The 12,862-nt window shown below is 32.6% G+C and overlaps 1 protein-coding gene across 10 annotated transcripts in view; it reads right to left on the bottom strand.

The window, feature by feature from the left end:
• Positions 1-12,862, bottom strand: part of cacna1ab (calcium channel, voltage-dependent, P/Q type, alpha 1A subunit, b) — a 101,425-nt gene that overhangs the window by 75,748 nt on the left and 12,815 nt on the right. For all 10 annotated transcript variants that reach the window (XM_058381940.1, XM_058381932.1, XM_058381939.1 and 7 more), the window contains exons 6-9: positions 6,337-6,489; positions 6,038-6,225; positions 5,842-5,945; positions 5,569-5,684 (exon numbers count right to left, since the gene is read on the bottom strand). In XM_058381940.1, coding sequence (XP_058237923.1) covers positions 5,569-5,684; positions 5,842-5,945; positions 6,038-6,225; positions 6,337-6,489 — 561 coding nt within the window. The remainder of the gene's footprint in view (positions 1-5,568; positions 5,685-5,841; positions 5,946-6,037; positions 6,226-6,336; positions 6,490-12,862) is intronic.

Genomic DNA, 12,862 nt, shown 5'->3' with positions numbered 1-12,862 from the left:
GAGTAGTGTAATGTAGTGTAGTGTAGAGTAGTGTAGTGTAGAGTAGTGTAGTGTAGAGTAGTGTAGTGTAGTGTAGAGTAGTGTAGTGTAGTGTAGTGTAGTGTAGTGTAATGTAGTGTAGTGTAGTGTAGTGTAGTGTAGTGTAGAGTAGTGTAGTGTAGAGTAGTGTAGTGTAGTGTAGTGTAGAGTAGTGTAGAGTAATGTAGTGTAGAGTAGTGTAGAGTAGTGTAATGTAGTGTAGTGTAGAGTAATGTAGTGTAGTGTAGTGTAGAGTAGAGTAGTGTAGTGTAGAGTAGTGTAATGTAGTGTAGTGTAGAGTAATGTAGTGTAGAGTAGTGTAGTGTAGTGTAGTGTAGTGTAGTGTAGTGTAGAGTAATGTAGTGTAGAGTAGTGTAGTGTAGTGTAGTGTAGTGTAGTGTAGTGTAGAGTAATGTAGTGTAGAGTAGTGTAGTGTAGTGTAGTGTAGTGTAGAGTAGAGTAGTGTAGTGTAGTGTAGTGTAGAGTAGAGTAATGTAGTGTAGAGTAATGTAGTGTAGAGTAGTGTAGTGTAGTGTAGTGTAGTGTAGAGTAGAGTAATGTAGTGTAAAGTAGTGTAGTGTAGTGTAGTGTAGTGTAGTGTAGAGTAGTGTAATGTAGTGTAGTGTAGTGTAGTGTAGTGTAGTGTAGTGTAGTGTAGAGTAGTGTAATGTAGTGTAGTGTAGTGTAGTGTAGAGTAATGTAGTGTAGAGTAGAGTAGTGTAGTGTAGTGTAGTGTAGAGTAGTGTAGTGTAGTGTAGTGTAGTGTAGTGTAGAGTAATGTAGTGTAGAGTAATGTAGTGTAGAGTAGTGTAGTGTAGAGTAGTGTAGTGTAGTGTAAAGTAGTGTAGTGTAGTGTAGTGTAGTGTAGAGTAGTGTAACGTAGTGTAGTGTAGTGTAGTGTAGTGTAGTGTAGTGTAGAGTAGTGTAATGTAGTGTAGTGTAGTGTAGTGTAGAGTAATGTAGTGTAGAGTAGAGTAGTGTAGTGTAGTGTAGTGTAGAGTAGTGTAGTGTAGTGTAGTGTAGAGTAGTGTAATGTAGTGTAGTGTAGTGTAGAGTAGAGTAGTGTAGTGTAGTGTAGTGTAGAGTAGAGTAATGTAGTGTAGAGTAGTGTAGTGTAGTGTAGTGTAGTGTAGTGTAGAGTAATGTAGTGTAGAGTAATGTAGTGTAGTGTAGTGTAGTGTAGTGTAGAGTAATGTAGTGTAGAGTAATGTAGTGTAGTGTAGTGTAGTGTAGAGTAGTGTAGTGTAGTGTAGTGTAGTGTAGTGTAGAGTAATGTAGTGTAGAGTAATGTAGTGTAGTGTAGTGTAGTGTAGTGTAGTGTAGTGTAGTGTAGTGTAGAGTAGAGTAGTGTAGTGTAGTGTAGTGTAGAGTAGAGTAATGTAGTGTAGAGTAGTGTAGTGTAGTGTAGTGTAGTGTAGTGTAGTGTAGAGTAGTGTAGTGTAGTGTAGTGTAGAGTAGTGTAGTGTAGTGTAGAGTAGTGTAGTGTAGTGTAGTGTAGTGTAAAGTAGTGTAGTGTAGTGTAGTGTAGAGTAATGTAGTGTAGAGTAATGTAGTGTAGAGTAGTGTAGTGTAGAGTAGTGTAGTGTAGTGTAGTGTAGTGTAGTGTAGTGTAGTGTAGTGTAGTGTAGTGTAGTGTAGTGTAGTGTAGTGTAGTGTAGAGTAGTGTAGTGTAGAGTAGTGTAGTGTAGTGTAGAGTAGTGTAGTGTAGTGTAGTGTAGTGTAGTGTAGTGTAGAGTAGTGTAGTGTAGAGTAGTGTAGTGTAGTGTAGTGTAGTGTAGTGTAGAGTAGTGTAATGTAGTGTAGTGTAGTGTAGTGTAGTGTAGTGTAGTGTAGTGTAGAGTAGTGTAATGTAGTGTAGTGTAGTGTAGTGTAGAGTAGTGTAGTGTAGAGTAGTGTAGTGTAGTGTAGAGTAGTGTAGTGTAGTGTAGTGTAGAGTAGTGTAATGTAGTGTAGTGTAGTGTAGTGTAGTGTAATGTAGTGTAGTGTAGTGTAGTGTAGTGTAGAGTAGTGTAGTGTAGTGTAGTGTAGTGTAGTGTAGTGTAGAGTAGTGTAGTGTAGTGTAGTGTAGAGTAGTGTAGTGTAGTGTAGTGTAGAGTAGTGTAGTGTAGTGTAGTGTAGAGTAGTGTAATGTAGTGTAGTGTAGTGTAATGTAGTGTAGTGTAGTGTAGTGTAGAGTAGTGTAATGTAGTGTAGTGTAGTGTAGTGTAGTGTAGTGTAGTGTAGTGTAGTGTAATGTAGTGTAGTGTAGTGTAATGTAGTGTAGTGTAGTGTAGTGTAGTGTAGTGTAGTGTAGTGTAGTGTAGTGTAGTGTAGTGTAATGTAGTGTAGTGTAGTGTAGTGTAGTGTAGTGTAGTGTAGTGTAGTGTAGTGTAGTGTAATGTAGTGTAGTGTAGTGTAGTGTAGTGTAGTGTAATGTAGTGTAGTGTAGTGTAGTGTAGTGTAGTGTAGTGTAGTGTAGTGTAGTGTAGAGTAGTGTAGTGTAGTGTAGTGTAGTGTAATGTAGTGTAGTGTAGTGTAGTGTAGTGTAGTGTAGTGTAGTGTAGTGTAGTGTAGTGTAGAGTAGTGTAATGTAGTGTAGTGTAGTGTAGTGTAGTGTAGTGTAGTGTAGTGTAGTGTAGAGTAGTGTAATGTAGTGTAGTGTAGTGTAGTGTAGTGTAGTGTAGTGTAGTGTAGTGTAGTGTAATGTAGTGTAGTGTAGTGTAGTGTAGTGTAGTGTAGTGTAGTGTAGTGTAGTGTAGTGTAGAGTAGTGTAATGTAGTGTAGTGTAGTGTAGTGTAGTGTAGTGTAGAGTAGTGTAATGTAGTGTAGTGTAGTGTAGTGTAGTGTAGTGTAGTGTAGTGTAGAGTAGTGTAATGTAGTGTAGTGTAGTGTAGTGTAGTGTAGTGTAGTGTAATGTAGTGTAGTGTAGTGTATTGTAGTGTAGTGTAGAGTAGTGTAATGTAGTGTATTGTATTGTAGTGTAGTGTATTGTAGGGTGTAGTGTAGTGTAGTGTATTGTAGTGTAGTGTAGTGTGTATTGTAATGTAGTGTGTAGTGTAGTGTGTATTGTAGAGTAGTGTTTATTGTAGTGTATTGTAGAGTGTAGTGTAGTGTGTATTGTATTGTAGTGTAGTGTATTGTAGGGTGTAGTGTAGTGTAGTGTATTGTAGTGTAGTGTAGTGTAATGTAGTGTAGTGTAGTGTAGTGTAGTGTAATGTAGTGTAGTGTAGTGTATTGTAGTGTAGTGTAGAGTAGTGTAATGTAGTGTAGTGTAGTGTAGTGTAGAGTAGTGTAGTGTATTGTAGTGTAGTGTAGTGTAGTGTAGTGTAGTGTAGTGTAGTGTAGTGTAGAGTAGTGTAATGTAGTGTAGTGTAGTGTAGAGTAGTGTGTAGTTCAAAGTGTAGTGTTATATTGTAGTGTGTAGTTTAGTGTGTCGTGTTATATTGTAGTGTGTAGTTTAGTGTGTCGTGTTATATTGTAGTGTGTAGTTTAGTGTGTAGTGTTATATTGTAGTGTGTAGTTTAGTGTGTCGTGTTATATTGTAGTGTGTAGTTTAGTGTGTCGTGTTATATTGTAGTGTGTATTTTAGTGTGTAGTATTATATTGTAGTGTGTATTTTAGTGTGTAGTATTATATTGTAGTGTGTATTTTAGTGTGTAGTATTATATTGTAGTGTGTATTTTAGTGTGTAGTATTATATTGTAGTGTGTAGTTCAGAGTGTAGTGTTATATTGTAGTGTGTATTTTAGTGTGTAGTATTATATTGTAGTGTGTATTTTAGTGTGTAGTATTATATTGTAGTGTGTATTTTAGTGTGTAGTATTATATTGTAGTGTGTATTTTAGTGTGTAGTATTATATTGTAGTGTGTATTTTAGTGTGTAGTATTATATTGTAGTGTTTATTTTAGTGTGTAGTATTATATTGTAGTGTGTATTTTAGTGTGTAGTGTTATATTGTAGTGTGTATTTTAGTGTGTAGTATTATATTGTAGTGTGTATTTTAGTGTGTAGTATTATATTGTAGTGTGTATTTTAGTGTGTAGTATTATATTGTAGTGTGTAGTTTAGTGTGTAGTATTATATTGTAGTGTGTATTTTAGTGTGTAGTATTATATTGTAGTGTGTATTTTAGTGTGTAGTATTATACTGTAGTGTGTATTTTAGTGTGTAGTATTATATTGTAGTGTGTATTTTAGTGTGTAGTATTATATTGTAGTGTGTATTTTAGTGTGTAGTATTATATTGTAGTGTGTATTTTAGTGTGTAGTATTATATTGTAGTGTGTATTTTAGTGTGTAGTATTATATTGTAGTGTGTATTTTAGTGTGTAGTATTATATTGTAGTGTTATATTGTAGTGTGTAGTTCAGAATGTAGTGTCATATTGTAGTGTGTATTTTAGTGTGTAGTATTATATTGTAGTGTGTATTTTAGTGTGTAGTATTATATTGTAGTGTGTAGTATTATATTGTAGTGTGTATTTTAGTGTGTAGTATTATATTGTAGTGTGTATTTTAGTGTGTAGTATTATATTGTAGTGTGTATTTTAGTGTGTAGTATTATATTGTAGTGTGTATTTTAGTGTGTAGTATTATATTGTAGTGTGTATTTTAGTGTGTAGTATTATATTGTAGTGTGTATTTTAGTGTGTAGTATTATATTGTAGTGTGTATTTTAGTGTGTAGTATTATATTGTAGTGTGTATTTTAGTGTGTAGTATTATATTGTAGTGTGTATTTTAGTGTGTAGTATTATATTGTAGTGTGTATTTTAGTGTGTAGTATTATATTGTAGTGTGTATTTTAGTGTGTAGTATTATATTGTAGTGTTATATTGTAGTGTGTAGTTCAGAATGTAGTGTCATATTGTAGTGTGTATTTTAGTGTGTAGTATTATATTGTAGTGTTATATTGTAGTGTGTAGTTCAGAATGTAGTGTTATATTGTAGTGTGTATTTTAGTGTGTAGTATTATACTGTAGTGTGTATTTTAGTGTGTAGTATTATATTGTAGTGTGTATTTTAGTGTGTAGTATTATATTGTAGTGTTATATTGTAGTGTGTAGTTCAGAATGTAGTGTTATATTGTAGTGTGTATTTTAGTGTGTAGTATTATACTGTAGTGTGTATTTTAGTGTGTAGTATTATATTGTAGTGTGTATTTTAGTGTGTAGTATTATATTGTAGTGTTATATTGTAGTGTGTAGTTCAGAATGTAGTGTTATATTGTAGTGTGTATTTTAGTGTGTAGTATTATACTGTAGTGTGTATTTTAGTGTGTAGTATTATATTGTAGTGTGTATTTTAGTGTGTAGTATTATATTGTAGTGTGTATTTTAGTGTGTAGTGTTATATTGTAGTGTGTAGTTCAGAGTGTAGTGTTCAGCATGTAGTCTAGAGTATAGTGTCATGGTGTAGTGTATAGTGTTATTGTGTAGTGTGTAGTGTTGTGGTGTACTGTGTTATTGTGTTGTGGTGTCATGTTGTGATGTATAGTGTTGTATTATAGTGTGTAGTGTTGTACAGTGTATAGTGTGTGTTATTGTGTTGAGATGTATAGTGTTTGTATATACCTGCTTTGCATATCCACTCCAGATATCCATTCAGTTCTCTCTCGATCTGCTGCTGTCTCCTCAGCTTCAGAAACTCACTGCGGTTCTCAACTCGCTCTCTCTCTTTAGCAAACTCACTGTCGACCCCAAACACACACACACACCTTTGTGTATTTATGTATTTGTGTGGATTTTTGTCTTCACAAATGCACAAAACTATACAAATTATATCCTTACAACATCTTTACACTTTCACGAACATGCAAACACACACACACAAACAAACACACTTACCCAGACAACACACCCAACACTAAGTTGAGCATGAAGAAAGATCCGATGATAATGAGTGGGACGTAGTACAGCCAGTTCCACGTGCTTCCTAGAGCATCGTTACTCTACAGAAACACACACACACAGACACACACACAATATTGAATTGGATACTTTGAGTGTGTGTGTTTGTGTGTTTGTGTGTGTGTGTCCTTACATAATAAAGCATGTCTGTCCAGCCCTCCATGGTGATGCACTGGAACACAGTGAGCACAGCGAACAGAATGTTGTCGAACTGCGTGATTCCATAATTTGGTCCAAGCCACTTGTCAATACACACGGATCCAGACGGACAAACCCGAGCTGGTAACTCATCACCACACAGCTGATCATCAAGAAGCTCTCCTACAAAACCACAAACACACACACACACACCATCATTTCTAGCTAATTGTTTCTTTTTCTGTAGCTGTGTTAAATGTGTGTGTTTGTGTGTATTGTTTTTTTTTTCTTTACCTGTGACATTGTCATAACAGGCTTTGTGGAATTTTCCAGAGTAGAACTCAAGGCCAATGATAGCGAACATGAGGATTGCAACAAATAGCAAAACACCAATCTGAAGCAAAGGGATCATGGCCTTCATTATGGACTTCAGCACCACCTGCAGGCCTGGAGGATAAACAACCAAGAAGATAAACAAACACCTATAGCGAGTTCATGGTCTGAGTGTATTCATGGCATGTCATCTCTCTGTTCTTCACTCTGTATGCTATAAGCTCTTCTACAGTGTATGAATGGCCATAGTGTGCTGCTGCACAGACTTAGAGAACACTGGTTATCATTGTCATGACACTCTCAGGTCAGTGTCCTGACCTATTAAATTCAGACACCTTGTTCAGGTCAACAGACAGTAAAACTTATCACCAGAGAGCACACAGGTTTTCCCCATTTATCTTTTATTTATTTATTTATTTATTGATTGATTGATTGATTGATTGATGAAAAATGAACTACGTTCTGCTCTCATAAATGAATATTCAGTATAGTACATCGCCAGTAGATGGAGCTAATGGATGCAATGGTCAGAAAACCAGTACACTCCTCTATCCCATATATGGTGTCAGTGAATAGAACTGCCTCCAGATCAATCCTTTCAGTACAAAACATCTGCTCATGGACAGAGAAGCTCGTTCTTACCCAAAACTACACCTGACTTATTTATTGTCTGGTCTGACCAACAACTGGACAACAGACTCTGTAAATAAGAGTGCTTCATGTAGTGTCTACTGCTGAAAGTGACATGTGACATGCCCACAGTGTGTTAGATTCCATCTGATGTGTTGGTCTGGCTGAACAGATTTTATTCTTCAGCTATTGGACTTGAGGACGTGTACCGTGTGAGCAGTGGGGATCAGTGAGTGGTCAGTGCTCTAAACTAATAATCAAAAGGGTAAAAATTCAGATCCAATCTGTCACCATAGGTATTTAACCTAATCTGCTCAACTCAATTGTCTTTATCTGCTAAATGAGTAAATACGTAGAATATTCAGAGGACATGTTGTACTGTGAGCGAGGATGTCTCCTGTGAGAGGAGAACCTTAATGAGAACATTCCTGACCTTTTCTACAGGGTCATTCTCAAATAATGAATTTTATGGATCAAACTATGAGCTTCTCCATACGTCCAGCTACGAGCGTGTTGCAAACACCTCAGAGGGTTAAACACTGATGTGTAATGGAAGACACACGTTCAGAACAAGCATTTTCACACCATCTGCAGGATCTCACAGACGTGATGGAATAATGCTTAGAGGTCCATGAGTCCAAGCCATATCGTGCTACACACATTTACACGATGAACAAATCCAGAGCTCTGAGTCATCACTGAGACAGGTACAGACTGGCCTGATTACCACTTTATAAACTGAAAATAGATAACAGGAAGCATAAACAGTCCATAACCTCTACTCTACAAGTTTCTGACATCATCAAGTAAGGACAAATGACTGAACGTACTACAGAATAATGAACATCACCAGTAGAAGGAGCTCAAGTACACTCAAATACACTAAATACACTAAAGTACACTCAAATACACTAAAATACACTAAAATACACTCAATACACTAAAATACACTCAAATACACTAAAATACACTAAATACACTAAAATACACTCAAATACACTCACATACACTCACATACACTCAAACACACTCAAATACACTAAAATACACTCACATACACTGAAATACACTAAAATACACTAAAATACACTAAATACACTAAAATACACTAAAATACACTGAAATACACTAAAATACACTAAATACACTAAAATACACTCAAATACACTCAATACACTCAAACACACTCAAATACACTCAAATACACTAAATACACTAAAATACACTCACATACACTCAAACACACTCAAATACACTAAATACACTAAAATACACTGAAATACACTAAATACACTAAAATACACTCAAATACACTAAATACACTAAAATACACTGAAATACACTAAATACACTAAATACACTAAAATACACTAAATACACTAAATACACTAAAATACACTCACATACACTCAAACACACTCAAATACACTAAATACACTAAAATACACTGAAATACACTAAATACACTAAAATACACTCAAATACACTAAATACACTAAAATACACTGAAATACACTAAATACACTAAATACACTAAAATACACTCACATACACTAAATACACTAAAATACACTAAATACACTAAAATACACTCAAATACACTAAATACACTAAAATACACTCACATACACTCAAACACACTCAAATACACTAAATACACTAAAATACACTGAAATACACTAAATACACTAAAATACACTCAAATACACTAAATACACTAAAATACACTGAAATACACTAAATACACTAAATACACTAAAATACACTAAATACACTAAATACACTAAAATACACTAAATACACTAAAATACACTCAAATACACTCAATACACTCAAACACACTCAAATACACTCAAATACACTAAATACACTAAAATACACTCACATACACTCAAACACACTCAAATACACTAAATACACTAAAATACACTGAAATACACTAAATACACTAAAATACACTCAAATACACTAAATACACTAAAATACACTCACATACACTCAAATACACTAAATACACTAAAATACACTCACATACACTCAAACACACTCAAATACACTAAATACACTAAATACACTAAAATACACTCAAATACACTAAATACACTAAAATACACTCACATACACTCAAATACACTAAATACACTAAAATACACTCACATACACTCAAACACACTCAAATACACTAAATACACTAAAATACACTCACATACACTCAAATACACTAAATACACTCAAATACACTAAATACACTAAAATACACTCACATACACTCAAACACACTCAAATACACTAAATACACTAAAATACACTCACATACACTCAAATACACTAAATACACTCAAATACACTAAATACACTAAAATACACTCACATACACTCAAATACACTAAATACACTAAATACACTAAAATACACTAAAATACACTCACATACACTCAAATACACTAAATACACTAAAATACACTCAAATACACTAAATACACTCAAACACACTCAAATACACTAAATACACTAAAATACACTCACATACACTCAAATACACTAAATACACTAAATGGACTAAAATATACTCAAATACACTAAATAGACTAAAATACACTAAAATACACTAAATACACTCAAATACACTCGAATACACTCAAATACAATAAAATACACTCAAATACATTCAAATACACTCAAATACACTAAATACACTCAAATACACTCAAATACACTAAATACACCAAAATACACTAAAATATACTAAAATACACTCAATACACTCAAATACACTCGAATACACTAAATACACTAAATACACTCAAATACACTCACATACACTCAAATACACTCAAATACACCAAAATACACTCAAGTACACTAAATACGTTCAAGTACACTAAAATACACTAAAATACACTAAAATACACCAAAATACACCAAAATACACTCAAGTACACTAAATACACTAAATAGACTCAAATAGACTCAAATACACTAAATAGACTCAAATACACTCAAATACACTAAAATACACTCAAATACACTAAAATACACTAAATAGACTCAAATACATTCAAATACACTCAACTACACTCACATACACTCAAATACACTCAAATACACTAAACAGACTAAAATATACTCAAATACACTCAAATACACTAAATACACTCAAATACATTAAAATACACTAAAATACACTAAATACACTCAGATACACTAAATACACTCAAATACACTCAAATACACTAAATACACTCAAATACACTAAAATAAACTCAAATTCACTAAAATACACTAAAATACACTAAATACACTCACATACACTCAAATACACTAAAATACACTAAAATACACTCGAATACACTCAAATACACTAAATACACTCACATACACTCAAATACACTAAAATACACTAAATACACTCACATACACTCAAATACACTAAATACACTAAATAGACTAAAATATACTCAAATACACTAAATAGACTAAAATACACTAAAATACACTAAATACAATAAAATACACTAAATACACTCAAATACACTAAATATACTCAAATACACTCAAATAGACTAAATACACTAAAATACACTCACATACACTAAAATACACTCAAATACACTCAAATACACTCAAATACACTAAATACACTAAAATACACTCACATACACTAAAATACACTAAATACACTAAAATACACTCAAATACACTAAATACACTAAAATACACTAAAATACACTCACATACACTAAATACACTCAAATACACTAAAATACACTCAAATACACTAAATACACTCAGATACACTCAAACACACTCAAATACACTCAAATACACGAAAATACACTAAATACACTCAAATACACTCAAATACACTAAAATACACTCAAATACACTCAAATACACTAAAATACACTCAAATACACTAAATACACTCAAATACACTCACATACACTCAAATAAACCAAAATACACTCAAATACACTAAATACACTCAAATACACTCACATACACTCAAATAAACCAAAATACACTCACATACACTCAAATACACTCATATACACTCAAATACACTAAATACACTAAATACACTAAAATACACTCACATACACTAAAATACACTCAAATACACTCAAATACACTCAAATACACTAAAATACACTCAAATACACTAAATACACTAAAATACACTCACATACACTAAAATACACTCAAATACACTAAATACACTCAAATACACTCAAATACACTAAATACACTAAAATACACTAAAATACACTCACATACACTAAATACACTCAGATACACTCAAACACACTCAAATACACTCACATACACGAAAATACACTAAATACACTCAAATACACTAAATACACTCAAATACACTCACATACACTCAAATACACTAAATACACTCAAATACACTCACATACACTCAAATAAACCAAAATACACTCAAATACACTAAATACACTAAATACACTAAAATACACTCACATACACTAAAATACACTCAAATACACTAAATACACTCAAATACACTAAAATACATTAAAATACACTCAAATACACTAAATACACTCAGATACACTCAAACACACTCAAATACATTCAAATACACTCAAATACACTAAATACACTAAAATACACTAAAATACACTAAATACACTAAAATACACTCAAATACACTAAAATACACTAAAATACACTAAATACACTAAAATACACTCAAATACACTCAAATACACTCAAATACACTAAAATACACTAAATACACTCAAATAGACTAAATACACTCGAATACACTCGAATACACTCAAATACACTCAAATAGACTAAATACACTAAAATACACTAAATACACTCACATACACTCAAATACACTCAAATAGACTAAAATACACTCAAATACACTACATACACTCAAATACACCAAAATACACTCAAGTACACCAAATACACTCAAGTACACCAAATACACCAAAATACACTCAAATACACCAAAATACACTCAAGTACACTAAATACACTCAAATACACTAAAATACACCAAAATACACTCAAGTACACTAAATACACTCAAATACACTCAAATACACTAAAATACACTCAAGTACACTAAATACACTCAAATACACTAAAATACACTAAATACACTCAAATACACTCAAATACACTAAAATACACACAAATACACTAAATACACTCAAATACACCAAAATACACTCAAGTACACTAAATACACTCAAATACACTAAAATACACCAAAATACACTCAAATACACTAAATACACTCAAATACACCAAAATACACTCAAGTACACTAAATACACTAAATACACTAAAATACACTCAAATACACTCAAATACACTCAAATACACTCAAATACACTCAAATAGACTAAATACCCTAAAATACACTCAAATACACTCAAATACACTCAAATACACTAAATACACTAAAATACACTCAAATACCCTAAAATACACTCAAATACACTCAAATACACTAAATACACTCAAATACATTCAAATACACTAAATACACTCAAATACACTCAAATACACTAAATACACTAAAATACACTCAAATACACTAAATACACTCAGATACACTCAAACTCACTCAAATACACTCAAACACACTCAAATACATTCAAATACACTCAAATACAGTAAAATACACTAAATACACTAAAATACACTCAAATACACTCAAATACACTCAAATATACTAAATACACTCAAATATAAAAAAAATACACTCACATACACTCAAATACACTAAAATATACTCAAATACACTAAATACACTCAAATACACTCAAATACACTAAAATACACCAAAATACACTCAAATACACTA

The sequence above is a fragment of the Hemibagrus wyckioides genome, linkage group LG27 (assembly GCF_019097595.1).
Source record: "Hemibagrus wyckioides isolate EC202008001 linkage group LG27, SWU_Hwy_1.0, whole genome shotgun sequence".
Classification (NCBI taxonomy): domain Eukaryota; kingdom Metazoa; phylum Chordata; class Actinopteri; order Siluriformes; family Bagridae; genus Hemibagrus; species Hemibagrus wyckioides.
Note: the sequence above shows the minus strand (reverse complement) of the source record. Positions and strands in the feature narration are given on the sequence as shown.